We start from the raw sequence: 18,834 nt of genomic DNA, 5'->3' as shown, positions 1-18,834 counted from the left end.
TGTAGTTGTAACACACTTTTTTTTTTTTTTTTTTTGAGCCAAAATTGACCTAACAATAAATAAATAATCTCTGGCTTTAGCTTAATAGCATGCCCAAACAATGTTGTAGTTAAAAATCTCGAGTTATACCACTGTGCACCCTTTGTGTAATGGTTACTGTGTGGCCCAATAGTTTAGGGGCCCGGCTCGCTCGCTTATGGGGAGTCCACAGGCCCCAAACTAAAAGAGGCCAGGGCCCAAGTCCAAAAATAGGAAGCTCAAAGTGGCCCGAAGATACCGCCGAGGACAGCTTAGTCCTCGGCAGACCCCAAAGTCTCCCGGATTAGAGTGGAATACAAGCTAACTTGAGAGATCAGAAAATATCTTGGGGCAGTTGTCCTTAATACCCTTCACTGATATGACACTGCACCCAACATAGCCGGATTTTTAGGCTTTACTGATCATCTCCAACAATTTCGGGATTAGATTGATGGGACAGATATCTGTCCTGGAAAGATCGACCCTACACGTGGACGAGGGACAACAAACGTAGGCTAATATAAAAGGAAAGGTAAACTAATAAGGAAGGGAATCCCGTCCCACTTCCTGAGGAAAAAGACTTCAGGAGGGAGAATGCCCGGAGATTATGGGTGCGTTTGATTCGGCTTCAAACGAATTCAGGAAATCGTTTTCTGGAAAATAGGGCGTTTGGCTCTGGAGGAAAATATTATTTTCCGGAAATCGTTTTCCTGTTGACCAGAATTTGAAGCCTTGACCACGGAAATGAAATTCTGCCCTCATTTTCACTTCATTTCATTTCCGTGGCTTGCAAAACGCAGAGAGAGAGAGAGAAAAAACAGAGAACAGCAAACATAAGCGAGAGAGAAAGAACAAAAAAAAAAAAAAAATCGAACGAGAGAGAGAGATTGTGCGGAATAGATTGACGCCAACGAACGAGATCGAAGCGCGGAATAGCTCGCCGCCAACGATCGAGATCGACGCCAACGAAGTCGATCGAAGCCAACGAGAAGTGCGAGAGCGAGATCGAAGCCAACGAAGTCCGATCCGGCCAACGAGCAAAGCTTATAGCTTCAACGACAGCCAACGATCCGACCACGCCGATCGATCCAGCCACCCAGAGCTCCGATCCGGCCAACCAAACACAGAAAGCACGAGAGCCACCCTTCACGCCGAGCTCCGATCTACCTCACACCGGTCACGCCGAGCTCTGCCAGACGACCACCGCGCCAAACGCCGCAGACCCACGGTGAGAAAATGCACTGCTCAAACTCACCTCACCGATCCACTCACCTCACCGATCCACTCACATCCGATCCACACTATAAAATACTAACAGTTTATTTATATAAATATTTATATAATTTTTTACATGTTTTTATTTATTAATTTTCGTATTTTTTTTTTTTTGATGAATATTAATTTTTGTATTATACATTGTTTATAACTGTGTATTTGTTGGTAATGTATATCAAAATTTTGGGACTTTTCTGATTGCAGGTTTATTAATTTTTTCAATTATCCATTGTTGATTAAACTGTGTATTTGTGGATTATGCATATGAAATGTAATGATTGGTTTATGAAATTGTGTATTTATGGGTGATGCATATATCAATTTTGGGACTTTTCTGATTGCAGGTTTATTAATTTTTTCAATTATCCATTGTTGATTAAACTGTGTATTTGTGGATTATGCATATGAAATGTAATGATTGGTTTATGAAACTGTGTATTTATGGGTGATGCATATATCAATTTTGGGGCTTTTCTGATTGCAGGTTATTCCCAATTGCTTTGTGGTTTGAATTTTTTTGTAAGCTCTTTTGGGGCTTGACTGGTTATGCATGATTGGTTTTTGCTGTGATTTTTATTAGAATTTGGTTAGTTGGGTTCTGTGTAGAATGCAATGTGATGGTATTGTTATAGTGTAAATAGAATGCAATGTGATGGTTTGGATGTTATATGTTTGTGGCTGATTTTATTTATGGTGTAATGAATAGCATACTTGTTTACATATCTCTTAGACTACAATGTTTGTGATTTTGTTAGATGAAGAAAAAAACCAAAGCCGCAATTCTTGCATCAGTTGCATCTGTCCTCCTTGTGGGGGTTGCATTGTTAAAGAAATTACGACGTAGACGTAGAGATCTGCCTAGGGCGCCTTATGTTAACCATGCCGCCGAGAGAGAGAAATACATAAATAGTGTTTTGCATGGAAGTGAGAGACATTGTGTGAATCAACTTAGGATGAAGCCTATAGCTTTCCACCACTTATGTCACGCCCTCACTGAGGGGGAGCACGTACGTCCGACTGTTCACATGTCTGTTACGGAGCAAGTGTTCATTTTCTTGCACATTATTGGTCATAATGTGAGGTTTCGTGTAATGGGTGGTCGGATCTATAGATCAACTGAGACTGTTCATAGATACTTCAAAGTTGTCCTTAGGGGGGTCCTGAAATTATATAGAGCTCTAATAAGACTGCGTAGCGAAGATACACCTCCAGAGATAAGGAATAGCAGAAGGTTTTACCCATATTTTAAGGTAAATATTGCGACTTGTGTGTTTTTGTAAATTGTGAAGATTTATGTAATTTTAAACCATTATGTTTGTCAAAAATTAGGATTGTGTTGGAGCAATAGATGGTACACATGTTCGTGCATCTGTGCCACCTGAAATACAAGGAAGATTTCGTGGTCGCAAAGATGGAACCACACAAAATGTGTTAGCTGCCATTAGTTTCGACTTAAAGTTCACTTATGTGTTGGCTGGATGGGAAGGCAGTGCACATGATTCACGTGTATTAAATGATGCATTTGCTAGGCCAGGGGGATTTTCAATTCCCAATGGTATTACACGATTACTTCACCCTTTTGGTTTGTTAGTTTAATAAATATTATGTGTTTTCCTAAACATAGTAGTGATTTGGTTTTTTTTTTTAATATATGTAGGTAAATTTTATCTTGGTGATGCTGGGTATGGTAATAAAAATGGAATATTGTCACCGTATCGGAGTGTACGATATCACTTGAAAGAGTTTAGTGATCGTCCTCCTGAGAATGCGCAAGAATTGTTCAATCTCCGACACTCTTCATTGAGAACTACCATTGAGCGAGGGTTTGGAGTGGTGAAAAAACGTTTTCGAGTGTTGGATGCAGAACCATATTGGTCTTTCCCAACCCAAGTGAAAGTAGTGTTAGCGTGTTGTGTGGTTCATAATCACATTATGGGGGTTGAACCAAATGACCATATTATGGAAGATGCAATGAACCAAGTAGAGCTTAGTGACCACCAAGAAGAAACACAGTCTCGTCGGGAGTCCGTCGAAGATAGTAGATCATGGAATGCTAAGAGAGATGAGATATGTCAAGCCATGTGGTCTGATTATATCAGGAGTGGAGAGTAGTACTTTATTTAGATTTTTATGATTGTAATGTGTTTTTTCTTTTTGTTTTTTTTTAAAGACAATGTATGTAATATAGACTTTTGGTGATGTAATGAAAAAGTATTTTTAGCATTACATTGTTATTTGATGGTATTACATTGTCATTTCCATAGTTAGCATGTTCCGTTCTATTGTGCACATTCATAAGCGTGGTTGTATGTGTGTTTGATTTGTTATTCATGTTCCGAGTGTAATTACTGAATGCTACTCTCACTATACTATTTTCGTATGTAGTAATGTCAAAGGGTAAGGAAAAAGTTAGCGGCAGCAAGCAATTTAGGTGGCTGCCACCTATGCATGAGATGATGCTAAAGATATTAACAGAGGAGGCTGGAAAGGGCAATAAGCCCTCTAATACTTTTAGGGCCGGCTCCTTTGCTCTTGTAGCGAAGGAGATAACGGCCCATTTCGGGGTTGAGTGCCACCCTGTATTTGTGGAGAACCGGATGCGGACTCTAAGGTCCATGTGGGCAACTATTCAAGAGCTTAGAAAGAAGAGTGGATTCGGTTGGGACGAAAATCTGAAAATGATAACGTGTGACGCTAAAACCTACCAAGAAGAAGTTATGGTATGGCTTCTAACTATGTTTTCTTAATATAGATAATAATATATGTTTTTGCATGTTATATGAAATTTATAGTGTCATTGTTATTGCAAAGTCTTTTATATTGAATTTATGAGTGAAGTTATTATTGCATTATTATATACGTTCTTTTCTCCCTTATAGGCACATCGGAAGCATGCCGAGTATCTGAACAAAAAAATTGAGTTTTACGATGAATTAGCGATTGTGGTGGGGAAGGATACAGCCACAGGTGCCTTTGCTAAGTCTGGAGTGGATATCGAAAATGAGCCAGATAATGGGGATAATGGGGATAGTGCAGAGTTTGTGGCAGATAATGTGGATGAATGTGTGGTTGAAAAGGGGAAGAACGTAAATGAATCATCCACCACTGGGTCGGGAATTTCCAAGTCCCGCAAAAGAGGGCGTGCAGCTTCTACTGCTGATGATAGTGTGCTGACTGATCTGTCTGGTCAGCTGAAGGAAATAGCTGTCGCTCTAAAAGAAATTAATCGGGGCCCGGTAGATTACACAACTTTGTATAATGAGGTAATGGCTATGATGGCGGATGGATATAGCGAAGATATGCTCGCTACTGCCTTCGACCATCTTTGTGAGAATGAGAAGACGGCACGTGGATTTTTAGCAAAGAATGCTAGGTTGAGGAAGTTGTGGTTAGATGGTTATTTTTTCTCACAAATTTGATTTGCTTATTTCATGTTGACTGTGATGGTAGATTTAGGAATTAACTAGACATTGTAGTATTAATATTGACGTATCAATGTATTATATATGTACTCTTTTGTATTATTGGGACGATACAATTGCCCAAATTATGTATTTCGAATGATTATGTTTGATGTTGAACCAAATGTGCTGCAATTTTTGTATTGTTACAGATATGTATAGGGAATGCAGGTTCTTCAATTTTATCTATAAGAGCAAAATATAGCATTGATCTTCTCCAATTCCATGCATATATCATTCAAGGATGGACGATTTTTTAGGGCCAGATTCTAGATCATTTTCCGTAAAATGATCCAAATTATTTTCCGTAAAGTATTTTCCGAACCAAACATGGGAAAACGTTTTCCGTAAAGTATTTTCCGTAAAATATTTAGACGAACCAAACACCGGAATTAATTTTCCGTAAAACGATTTCCGTAAAATATTTGGACGAATCAAACACCGGAATTGATTTTCCGTAAAACGATTTCCGAGACAGCCAAACACCCGAATACATTTTCCTTTTCCGGAAATTAGCATTTCCGGAAAATATGTATTTTCCGGAAAACGTTTTCCAGCAACCAAACACACCCTATATGCGCATCACCCCGAAAAACCCACCGTCGGGTAACCGGAGAAAACATTAGTGCTCCTCGGACATGATCCGAGGAGCCAAATCTCTCAAGTTACAAAGGTGTAAGGCCTGAATATCAAAACTAAAGCCTTTTCTTGTTTTGGTTCATCTAAAGCCCGGCCTGAACTAACGCCCCGTGACCCAACCCTAGCCTTTCAAGCCCACTCTCTACAAATTTTATTGTGAGGGATCCATCACGCGCGAGCCCAACGCCATCGTTGTTGGGTCGCTAGAGATTCGTGTCCCTACAGTTACTTTACAAGTATGGGTGGCAATTCGTGTTTACATGTCGAGTTCGTGTCATGTTGATTCATAAGTATTCGACTATATGAGTCAACCTTAACTCGACATGTTTATTAAATGGATTAGAATTCATCAACCCTAACACAACCCATTTATTAAATGAGTCAATCGTGTTAGACTTATTTATCAGATTTTATCAAAAGAAAAAAAAAACTAATTTTATTATTAATCAAATTGATAGAAATTATGAAAAACCAAACAAATAAATATTTTTAATATAAAATTTAAAACTAACAAGTAACTGTATTACAAATAATAATTCAAAATTAAGCATATCTCAATATCACAAATAATTAATCATAATATGTCAAAAAAAAAAAAAACCACAACAACTAATAATTAAGTTTATATACCTAGGGTTTGAAGGGTATATATTGCTAAAATGTCATTTAATTTAACAGGCCGGATAGGTCAAACAGGTTCCATGTGATGGATACTAACTCAACCCATTTATTAAATGGGTCAGTTATGTCAACCCGAATATGACATGAACCTATTAAGTCTTAACTCATAACTTACTAATTTCATGTCGTGTCATGTCGGTTCACGGGTCGTGTCCAATTTTTCTACCCCTATCCACAAGTATAAGTTTTTATGAGATGGGGATCTAGGGGTAAGAACAGAAGTTCAAGTTTTTAAGAAGAAGTTTCACACACATATACACTTAAATTATGTTAGAATAGAATTTTTAGCCCAGATTAAAATAAATAAATAAATAAATCTCAAGTTATTATTATTTTCTTCTTAAAAAATATTATTATTGATGTTATTGTTATTTGTTTTCTAACCAAATTTCCAACAAGTTGCAGATAATAAAAAATTATCAAAGCATATCCAGTGGTCAAACTTTTTTAACTAGATAAGCAAGGAAGATTCTGAGTATATAATCTTGACCATTATATATACTCAAACCAGAACGTCTACGGCCACCCAGCAACCCTTAATTTATAAGGTTTTTTTTTTTTTTTTTTTTTTTTTTTTTTTTTTTTTTTGTAGTTTTAGTTCATGTAACAAGTTATATTTCGTTTGTTTTTAGAAAAAAAATTATTTGATATTTAAAAAGGGATTGAGAATTGCAAATGATAGACATGTGTGTATGTATCAACCTAGTTGAGATGTAAACGTCAATTTGTATTGATGCAACTATTCTAAAAAAGTTATGAATAACAAATACATTAATATACTTATTTATTATAAAAAAAAAATACATTTTTTAACCCTAAACTATACCCTTGATTACATTTGGTACCATAAACTTTTTGAATGCATGTTTTGCACCTTAAATTATGATCCTTATTAAACTTTGCACCTCGACATTAATTTTACTGTTATCTTGGATGGAAAAATATGGCAACACATGAAAAGACTTAATTGCCCCTCTTCTTAATTAATACTCTAAAAACAAAAGATAAGGTATACTTTACCTCCCTAAGTTATACTCTTGATTACACTTTACACTATAAATTTTGAATTTCTATCCAAGTTAACAACAAAATTAATGTTAGGGTGCAAAATCTAACAAGGGTCATAGTTTAGGGTGCAAAACGTGCATTTGAAAAGTTTAAGGTGCAAAACGTGCATTTGAAAAGTTTAGGGTACAAAATGTAATATGGGAAATAGTTTAAAGTGATAAAGTGTAATTTGCCTTATTTATTCCAATAAATAAAAGTCAATCACTGGCTTTTAAATATGTTTAATACTTCAATTTAACAATTTGTATTTCTATATATAAAAAGTGTCAATGCTCAAAGCTACAGTAGTTTTGGTTTATTCAATTCAAATTGTTTCACTGATTTTTTTTTTTTTTTTTTTTTTTTTTTTTGTGGAAATATTGCCTATTGAACGTGTTTTTTATTTATTTATTTATTTATTTTTATCTACATATAGCTATTACTCTAAATATATAAAATATTATCACAACAAATTGCTACAATATTTTTACAATTGTTGAGGTATTAAATCTTTATAAGCTAAAATAAAATATAAAAAATATCACATTGGAACTAACCACAACTAAAAATAAAGGTATTGTGAAAAAAAAGTACGACATCAACAACATTTTTTACAATACTTTTATAACAAATCATAGGCGGTAAATTATTTTTGGTTCTAATTAAAACTTACTAGCAAAATTATTTTTTTGCCCATCAATAATAATCTACTGCTTTATGATTTGTTATAAAAATAGGATCATGCTAACGAATAACGAGTGCCCTTAGGCACTCGTTAGGAATCCATTTTAGGAAAGTTTTGACATCACTTTTATGGGAAATGAAAAAAGCTGTCAAAACATTAATTGTTTTTTTTTTCTTTTCTCATAAAAACTTTCTTTAACTGAATTCTTAACGAGTGCTTTAAGGGCACTCATTAGCATTTCCCATAAAAATATTATGGACATAGCATTTCTCTTGTGAAAATATTAAGACATTTTTGTTGTCGTCATGATATTTTCACAACTATTAAAATATCAATTCTTTACGAGTCAAAATAAAATACAACAAAATTATAAAGGTATTACAAAAATTTTGTACCATTATGTTGTGTTTCTAGAAATGTTTTTTTTTTTTTTTTTTTTTTTTGGTTTAGTCAACCCAAAATTTACTATTTCACATACAGTTTTCTTGGGTTGACTTTTTGCATTTTTTATTGTATTTTTATCTTTACACACCATTTTAAGTAAAAACACATAGTTTTACACACACAAAAAATAAAAACAAAAAACTTAGGATAAAAACACATTTCATCTTTTAAGTTTGGGGTAATTCACAATTTCTTCTTAAACTTTAAAATCAAACAATTTTTCCCTTAATATTTTGGAAAAGAGCAAATATGTCATATTGCTATTTTTTCAATTAAATCCTAATGAAAGCTTATATTTCTTTACATTGTGCAATGTCTAAAATACTCCTACTAAATTTTAACATTCCAAAAATTTTCTTCACATATTTTGAGTTTTAGATGGTAGTAATGCTTAGAAAGTTGGAATGGTGATATAAAATGTTTTATTTATTACCTAAAGAACATTGATTTTCTAGGTTTAAATATTCAAAACTTATAATTTATCTAATGGGAAATTCAATGACACATGCCTTTTGTTATTTTTTTCTTTTTTTTAGGTGTTCATTAAAAACTAAGTAAGACAAACATTGCACCTAGACTCATGTAGAATGATAAAGACAAAAGTGTGAATGAAAAAAAAAATTTCATTGTGTATGGTTGAAGGTATTTGATGAAAAACTTCAATTGTAGCATATGCCATCATTCATTATGAAAATTTAAATATTGTGACAATGTCTTAGTATAAGTAAGTTGTTTATTGTTGAATGATGATGATAGTTGTTGTCATTCTTAGAAATTTTTAGTTTGTGGATATTGCTTTTAGGAAATAAGTACTAAGAAGCTATTATATTAAAATAGATATTTATATGTTAAATAGTTATCATTACTTTGTGTGTGATTAACTATTAAAATTTTTTATACGAATAAATTAACTTTGTATGACATACATTTTTTATATATATAATTTCATACTTCTTCAAATATAAATTTTATTTTAAATTTCTTACTCAAAAGGTAGCACATGTCTTTCACGTGCCACCCTAATATGATTATAATTTTTATTAAATTTCATAAGCCCATTAAATGGCTTGTTAAAATCCCCATTAAAAGGCCATATTGAGCCCATTAGGTTTGGCCCACTTGCCCTTCGGCTAAAGGCCTAATGGGCATTGTTCATGGGCTAGGGTTGTTCTTCAAAACCGGCTTGACCTGGCCCGTTGATTGGTCAACAGGCCTCCAAGCTCAACCCGCATAGCCCTTGGGTCGAATAAAAGCAGGCAGGTCGGCCTAGCCCATGCCCATTGCCAACCCTTATGAGTTATGATTAAGCTTGATTTTTAAAGTTGAACAGACACCTCCTAAATGAAATTTAAGGTTCTATTTGACTCAAGTCCTGTTTAATTATAGCAAGTAATAGATTAAAGAAAAAGTTGGGGATCTTGGAGTTAAGAGATATTTTCTTGTGTCATGATAATGTAAATGTAAGATCTAAAAAAAAAAAAAAAAATTTCGGTGATATTATGCTTGCTTGGCTTTAAGTTCCGAGAATCTTGGTGACAAATTTTGGGATGAGAGATTTTTGTGAATGAGTTGGTAATGTGAACTTATATATATATTTTTAATGGGAAAAATGTTTGGTGCCACAAGAAAGCTTTTCTCTGGAAATATCATGGTTTCTTCTTTTCCTTCCTTATACATGCGCTTTAAAATATTATATTTTCGCAAATTATCTAGAACTCATAGCCTTGTTACTTATTAGCTCTCACTTGTCGCTGTAGGTTTCTATTTGTTTGTACATGCCTTGAGATGTTCCTTTTGTTTCAAATCAATGAAATTTATAGCATATCGCTTGTATTCGGCCTTAAATATTCTTATATCTTGCGTGATAATTGTATTTATATATGTCATGGTCCTTCTTGAGTATATTTAATCCTATATGTAGTTTATAGCCCATGGATTATACTACTACCACCCGCCCATGGGGTCAATACATGGGCCGTGATCCTCTTTCATGTTGTGTCCTGGTTGCAGTGGTGGTGATTATGGAATTTTTATGTGGCCCTCTCCCATTGGGCCAATACAATGGACATTACTCCTAAGAAGACAAATATACAGGACACAATGCTATGAATTAGATACAGAATATAATTCTTATTATGATTTGTTGTGTTGATATGTAAACTCAACTTAATCTTGAATCAATTTTTTATAAGTCAACTTGAGATTCAATTTATAGATGGTTTAACATTTCGATGAATTGGGATTTAAAATTTTTGCGGTGGTCTCAACTGTACGGATGATTATCAGAAAATATTTTTAACATATCATAAGATTTCTTTTCTTGAAAATTCATACTTTTCCAAACTAAAAAAAAAAAAAAAAAAAAAACGAAATTTTCTGCCTTGGGGCAAATAATTATTGGGTAATGAAAAATATGATACACTGCAGAAATTCATGGTCCTCGCTGATGTCAAGATTAGAAATTGTCGTATGGGCAGTGAAGAATATGATAAACAGCAGAAATTCATGTGTGTATGAAACGACTTACAGATTATAAGAAACGCCGTAATATACGACTTGTAGTTCTGCAAATAGGTGTTGTGTAACCATTGGTTAGAGTAGTTAGTTTATTAATATTGTATAACGGCTACATTTAGATTTTGTTGAGATTAGTTTGTGCTATTCTTTGCTATACATGCAATAGACATCTATTTTCTAATTTATCCGTATTAATCCAGCTGTATGCGTACGCATGCACACGCCCTAAAGAACCCTAACTCAGAAACTACAGAACAGAAACACGAAAACAAAGAAACTAACAACCTAACATGCTTAGAAATAAACACAAAGAAACCCTAAGCTTAAACAAATATAAACAAAACAAGAAAAAAAAGAAAAAAAAAAAGAGAGACTAGAACTTATACCTCAAAGCAACAAAGTTCCTTAGCTTGATTTTGACCATTCCTCTCAGTCAATCTTTTCACAATAAAAAACAAAAGTGATTAGTAAGCTTGAAACTTGAACATCAAGGCCAGAAAAAGCCTCAATCAAAAAAATATTGACTTGAGGATGTTTTGTGAAAAATTCCCTCTTTAATTCACTATTTCTAGTAAATCTTGTGTTTTTCCTTAGGATTTTCTGTGTGTTTTGAAAAGGTACCTTGTATGACTTTATATAGTGAGAAAATGGGGGTTTGGAACGGCTTCTAAACAATGTGAGATTCGTTCCAAAATATATTTTTAATGCAGAAAAATTTGTCTTTCATAGTTTCTAAAACCCTAACATGCATACGTATGCTCGTACATGTGTACGCTATGCATGCATACGCAAGTCTGGAGCATGCATGCGCATACACGTGTATGCGTATGCATGCCTTAGGGTTTCCTAGCCTTAATTTTCCAAAAATAGATTTATTTAGTTCATGAAAAAGTTATATTTTTTGAAAACACTTTCCTTAAGTCAATTTCAATCTAATCAAGCCTAAAACCAACCTTGAGCTTTAGAATTCCAATATCATTGGGGAATGGGGGCTCGAGCTGTAAGAGGTACAAAATGCGGTATTTAAATGCGCCAATTGTGATGGTGCATTCCTAACAACCTTGGGCTGATTGGGCCCAAATCCCCCATTAATTTGTATTTTAGTTGGGTTTTAGCCTACAATGGGAGGTCCCAGAAGTGCTTTGTATTGTAATGGGCAATATCTTTGAAAGTTCAATTAGTGTATAAAATACTATGAACGTTTAGACCCCCAATTTACAAATTACCAATTCAAGCTTAATGTCAAACAATTAATGTGCGAAATATGAACTTAAACTTAAAACAAAATTGATAAACAATCTAAACCAAATAAAATCACATCCATAGCAGAAATTAAATGGAAAAGATTAAGGGAAGAGAGATGTAAATACAAGGACAACACACGATGTGTTATCGAAGAGGAAACCGAAGCCCTCAGCGTAAAACCTGTCCACCGCCCTCCAAGCGGTAAACAATCCACTAAAGAATGTAGTTGGGATACTTGAATAGTAGAAGACCCTCCAAGCCTAATCTACCCAATGTACCTAAGCCCTCCAAGCTCCTACTCCAACGAGGTTACGCCGAACCTATTTCTTCTTTAGCTTACTGGATTCTGCTACTTGACCATAACATCAACCAATATGAAATTGGTCCCTTCTTAACTGCTTCCCATACACCAAATGACCTTCTCACAGATATGGGTATGGTGAGAAAAGGTTTTGGTAATGTATCTCTCAAGGATTTGACAATGGAAAGGAAGAGAGTAGAGGAATTTGAAGAGTCTCTATGTGAAGATTGTGGATGAGTCAATCTTCTTTTTCTCTAGGGTTTCTCTCTCAAAATTCTCTCTAGAAACTCTCTCAATTTCGTGGGTATAAGGGTCTATATATAGTAGGGTGAGAAAGAATGTGAAAAGTCATTTTTTCCCAAACAGGGTGGTCTTGCGACTTGGCCTCGCGACTGGGCTGAGTTGCGAGTTCAAGCCGCGAGCTAATGGCCTGGCCAGTCTGGGACTTTTGTCCTGTAGTGCAACAGCTAGCATGACTCTTCAGCTCCCCTACATGCTCCACACGTGTGCCAACTTTGGCGGCTTGCCAGTCGCGAGTCACCCGCGAGTCTTTGCATCCTTGCACAATCTTGAGCATTTCTTTACACTCTTTCACTCACTACCTTTACATGATTCCCACCTAAATACAGGGTTACTAATTGCTAAAATACAAGAAAATTTGGCATGGAATAAAACCAACAAGATGGTTGATAAAATTCAACCTTACAATCTCCATCTTTGGCTATTCCGTGACAAAACCATAAAACAAACTCTAGACTTAACATGTGAGTTGGGAATAGTTGAACAAAACTCACTCACACCTAACTCTAGAATCTGATAAGCTTTTGAATCATATGAATAAGAATCTCTTGAAACATAACAATATAGTATCATCATTGTATGCAGAAAAACTTGTAATTGCATATAAGACAAGCACAATGCGATCAAGCAAAATGGAATGAGAAATAAACCATGGCTTGACCAAACAGACAATCACTATAAAATAGTGACCACAATGCTCATTCACACTTGGAATGAACATCCGGATATACAAGCTAATAAGCTCAATGCAAATCACTTGCATGCCCAACACTCAACCAATGCACAATACATAAAGTATATGCATCTAGGAACAAAATCCTACAAGGGCACAAGAGTGAAAATACTTGAAGAAAATGCATAACATTTAGCTAAAAGTATTGGCAACAGAACATAAAGGTTGCATAGCATGGTACAAACCATAAAAGCCTACAAAAACATGGAAACAAACCCTAAAAGCTTACAAAAGCAACATGGGCACAAACTAAAAACATTTTAAATAGCTAAGCATAATCATGAACTATGAGCAAAGCAAAAATATAGTTAATATAACACAAAGCTCTTGCTCCCCCTATCATATCACTCCCCCTATCATAAATCATAGGAGCTGTGATGAACTTGAAACATTTATACCTGTAACCTGAAACACTTGCACAAAACACATTTGTAAGGTTGAATTTAATCAACCATCTTATTGGCTTTATTCCGTACCAAATTTGCTTGTATTTCAGCATTTAGTAACCCTGTATTTAGGTGGGTTTGTTGTAAGGGTAGTGAATGAGATAGAGTGTTGAATGTTCAAGAGTGTGCAAGAAAATAGAGTCTCGCGGCTAGATCTTGCGGGTGACTTGCGACTGCAAGCCGCCAGATGCAGCACATGTGCCAAGCATGCCAGAAGGTGAACAGTCATGCTAACTGGAGTACTACAGGACAAAATAGGACAACTAGCCATACGGTTATCTCTCGACTGGATCTCGCGACTGGATCTCGCGACTCAGTCAAGTCGCGAGGCCAAGCCGCGAGCCACCCTTGTTTTGAAAAACCTGACGTTTCACATTCCTTTCTCACCCTAGTATATATACCCCTCATACCCACAAATGAAAGAGAGCTTCCAGAGAGAATTTTGAGAGAGAAACCCTAGAGTAAAACAAGATTGATTCATCTACAATCTTTATATAAGAGTCTCTTCAAATTCCTCAACTCTCTTCCTCTCCATTGTCAAACCCTTGAGAGGCATTTTACCAAAACCTTGTTCTCACCATATTCATTACTATGAGAGGGTTGTTTGGTGTTCTGGGAAGCAGTTAGGAAGGAACCAATCTACATTGGTTGATGCTATGGTCAAGTAGCGGAATCCGGAAGCTAGAAAAGAAAAAGGTTCGGCGCAACCTCGTTGGAGCAAGAAGCTTAGAGGGCTTAAGTGCACTGGGTAGATTAGGTGCACTGGGTAGATTAGGTGTACTGGGTAGATTAGGCTTGGAGGGTCTATTGCTGTCTATGTATCCCAACTACATTTTCTAGTGGATTGTTTACCGCTTGGAGGGCGGCGGAGAGGTTTTACGCCGAGGGCTTCGGTTTCCTCATCGATAACACATCGCGTGTTGTCTTTGTGTTTGCATCCTCCTTCCTTTTTATCTATGCCTTTTATTATTTGCTGTGGGTTGTGATTTTAATTTGGCTTAGATTGTTTACCAATTCTGTTTTATAGCTTTTGTTCATTTTCCGCACACTAGTTGTTTGACATAAAGCTTGAATTAGTTAATTTGTAAATTGGGGATCTAAACGTTCAAGGGTGTTTTTACACTATTTGAACTTTCAATTGGTATCAGAGCGAGTACACTTCTAGTGGTTTCATTACCATTGTGTGATCCTTGACTCCCTATTGAGATGAATCGGTCTCAATCCCTAAATGCACCTCCATATTTTGATGGTAGTAATTATGCTTTTTGGAAGGTTCGCATGAGAGCATTTCTGTGTTCCATTGATGAATTTGTTTGGGATGCTGTTGAGATTGGTTGGACCAGACCTGAGGCAGCCAAATCCACATGGGATAAGGCAGCACTCGCTGCATCTAATGCTAACAGTAAAGCACTCAATGCTATTTTATGTGGTGTGTCTCCAGATGAATTTCACAAGATCTCTCACATAACCGTTGCCAAAGAAGCATGGGAGATATTGGAGACGACTTACGAAGGCACGAAGAAAGTAAAAGACACCAAGCTGCAGATGCTAACCACTCGGTTTGAGGAGTTAAAAATGAGTGAGGATGAGTCCTTTGACTCTTTCTATAGCAGGTTGAATGAGGTGATTGTAAGCAAGGTCAATTTGGGAGAGAAAACAGAGTATTCTAAAATTGTAAGGAAGATCGTTCAATCATTGCCGAAAAGTTTTCGTGCCAAAGTGACAGTGATTGAAGAGAGCAAGGACCTTGATGATATAAAAGTCCAGGAGCTGGTTGGTTCTCTTCAGACTTATGAAATGTCGCTACCCAATCAACGGAAGAGTAAATCTCTTTCTCTTAAGACCATTAATGAGAAGTTAGAAGACCATGACTCATCAGAAGAAGATGTGGTTGACAAAGATGTTGCATACCTTGTAAAAAATTTCCGAAAATTCTTGAAATTCAAGAATAATGGCAAATTTGGTGATAAAGGAAAATTCCAAAGTTTAGGAAGGGAGAAAAGGGAATTCAAAAAGAAATATGGAAAAGAATCCCAATATACACAAGGTGTCACTTGTTTCGAATGGGCATGGACACTTTAAGAGAGAATGTCTGAATTATTTAAAATCGAAAGGCAAAGTGTATGCCATGACATTGAGTGACTCAGATTCATCCGACTCAGATTCTGAAGAAAGCTGTGATGGAGAAGGAAATTATTCAGTTTTTATGACTATTGCCCATGTTGAGTCTTCTGACGAGTTGAATCTGCTTGTACAAGACCTTGGAGAACATAGTGATGAAGAATCATTGGGAGCTGTTGAAGAATCAGATGCTGAAGAAGATGAAAGCACAGCCAATCTTCAAGAGAATTATAACTCACTCCTGGAGAAGTCGGGTGAATACACAAGGGTGGCCAAGACAGCTGTGAGAAAAATGAAGAAGGCAGAGGAGGACTATAAAAGTCTCCTAATTCGATATAGGGAGGCCAAATGTGAGATAGAAACACTGAACGGTGAGCTGTCAAAAGCTTACACAAAAGTGAGATTTCTTGAGCAAGAGGTTGTGCAAGTAAATGCTAAAATAGAGAGGGTCACCACCAAAAAGCTAGATCATGTTATTTCATCTCAAAAGAGTTTTTCAGACAAATCCGGATTGGGATATATCAGAGGAAGTAGCTCATCTGGAAATGTCACTAAAGAAGTGAAGTTTATAAAGGCCAAAGAATCAGCTGATGTTGGCCCTACTGCTGAGAAGCCCAAGATAGAGGAGAAGAGGAATGTGGGGAACGAACGGTTGTTGAATTCACATAATTAATCTGTAGGTAGGTCTGAATCCCGAGCCAAGTCTCGTCCACGACCACAAAGAGGTCCTAGATCAAATTATGTGTGTCATCATTGCGGACTTCAAGGGCATACTAGACCAAACTGTCAAAAGCTGAGAGCAATGAATAGTGCAACTTCTCAAAGGTCACGAGGACCTAGAAATGATAGGAGAAATTGGGTTGATGAACCATCAAGAGATCAAAACGGTGATCTCGGAATGATGAACGTGATGAAGATGATTGATGCATTCACCAACTACTTGGAAAGCTTCACACGAAGGTTTGAAAGCCCTAACTCCCGTATCCAATCCTATAAGGAAATCACCCCAAACGCAAGTGACGTGTGGGTGAAAAAGGGTGCTCATGCATAAGCATTACAACATGTCCATGCATTAATTCTTCCTATGCTTTGTGACGGTGTTTGATTGTTAGCTTATTGTTTATGTTGATGGTTGTTTGTTTGTCTATTTGTGCATACTTTTGGTCAATTTTGTTTTTGATAAATCTTTTTCTTCTTATGTGTCAAAAATCCAAAAAACACATAAAAAAAATAGAAAATCAAAAAGTTTGAGTGACATTGTTGAGTTTTGTCTCAAAACTTGTTTTGCCTTGTACCTTTGTGCTAATGGCTTTGTGCATTTTCGAGCGTAGCTTGTTTCATTGCACTCTTATCACTGTGGGAGAAATCTTGAAATCTATGTGATTGTTGTAAATAGATCTTCAAACTTGTCATGAATGATTAGTGAATGGTTATGTTGATCTTGAGACATGCATAGACTTGTGTCTATATATCTTCCCACTTTTTATTTTTGTTTTTGCTAAAAAGAGCTCACCAAATGTAAATCTCCAAATGGAAAGAGATATTGAGCTGCAAAAGCCTGTCACACATATTAGTATTCGACTAGGAAAAAGGGAAAGCGACCAAAAATTAAAGTGAATGTTTATTCAAAAAGCCAAAGGCTATCTCATCAAGGTGAAATATCAAATATCACTCTCACAATGAGAGGTGATTGTTTCAAAAGGATCAAAAAGATCAAATGTTATGATTGAAAGTGGAGTCAAATGTAAAGCTCCAAGTTATGATTATCAAGTTTTGTGGGAAGTCATATATGCATACTTCTATAATTGAGATGGGTCACATGATCTAGTGCTAATTGTGTATGCCTTGATTGAATTGATCATTGAAACTTCACATTAGACTAAGGACTATCTCATTGTTGATATCCACACACAACACACAAGTTTATGTTCAATAAATGCCATATTCATTTGTGTGATTGTACTTGATGAAATGTGTTTTCACATGCTCAATCTTTGTTGATTCAAGCACAAAAAGATTTTTTAGTGTTTTTGGAAAGTATTTTGTTCTTAAAAACTGAAAATTTCAAAAATCATTTTTGCCCTGTTTTGGCGACTCAGTCGCAGGTAAGTCAAGTCGCATGCCACAATCGTGAGTTCGCGGGTCAATTTTGGCGACTTGCTCGCGAGTGGAAGGTCAAGTCGCGAGGGTTACACAGAGATTTTCGCGGCTCAGCTCGCGACTCCCTCGCGGGTAGACCTTCCAGTTGCGAAAAACACTTAGAAATTTTTTTTCAAAATTTTGTCTTTGAGTGTTTTGGCTGCTTGACCTGGCGTCTTGTTGGCGACTCACTTCAGTTGCAAAAAACGCGTGTTTTGCATAGTGAGGGCAGTTTTTAAAATCTTTTTCAGTTTTCCCTCGAACTTTTTGTGACTGTTCATTGTCTTTTCTATCTGAAACTTCTCAAATACACCGTGTTACCCACTTCCAACTCCATTGTTACTTCCTTTCAACTCAAAATCTTCAAGTAACAGGTATGGGTTTTCTTTCTCAAACTCTGTTTTACTTGATTTTGTGTTTTTCCCTCTTGAATATTCGCATTTGTGTCTGTTTTGAGATGGGTTTTTGTTTCGGCTGTTGCTCTTTGTCCATGCTTAGCTAGTGAAGGCTATTGATTTAGTTTGCTTGCAAATATTCAGAAACGCATTGATGAGATGGTGACACTTCTCTACTCCACCAACAACCATGTTCAAATGCGACTTGAGTCCATGGAGAATCAGCTAGAAGCTATTCAACAAAAGTTAGATGATAGCCTTTAGCTATTCGTGCCAAAAAAGGGGAGAGCATTCAGTAAGGGGGAGAAAGCTCAAAGGGAAGTGTGTATAGTAATAGGGGGAGTACACACATACTTTTGTTTTAAGACTTATCCTTTAAATTTATAG

The 18,834-nt window shown here is 35.9% G+C and overlaps 1 protein-coding gene across 1 annotated transcript; it reads left to right on the top strand.

The window, feature by feature from the left end:
- Positions 1–1,070: 1,070 nt before the first annotated feature.
- On the top strand, positions 1,071–4,937 carry LOC126695655 (uncharacterized). The gene is made up of 3 exons (XM_050392482.1): positions 1,071–1,246; positions 3,679–4,013; positions 4,173–4,937. Exons 2-3 carry the CDS (start codon positions 3,681–3,683, stop codon positions 4,710–4,712), a joined length of 873 nt encoding a protein of 290 aa, XP_050248439.1. The 5' UTR covers positions 1,071–1,246; positions 3,679–3,680; the 3' UTR covers positions 4,713–4,937.
- The last annotated feature ends 13,897 nt before the right edge of the window (positions 4,938–18,834 follow it).

Source organism: Quercus robur, chromosome 8, assembly GCF_932294415.1.
Source record: "Quercus robur chromosome 8, dhQueRobu3.1, whole genome shotgun sequence".
Lineage (NCBI taxonomy): Eukaryota > Viridiplantae > Streptophyta > Magnoliopsida > Fagales > Fagaceae > Quercus > Quercus robur.
This window is presented reverse-complemented; position numbering and strand designations above follow the sequence as displayed.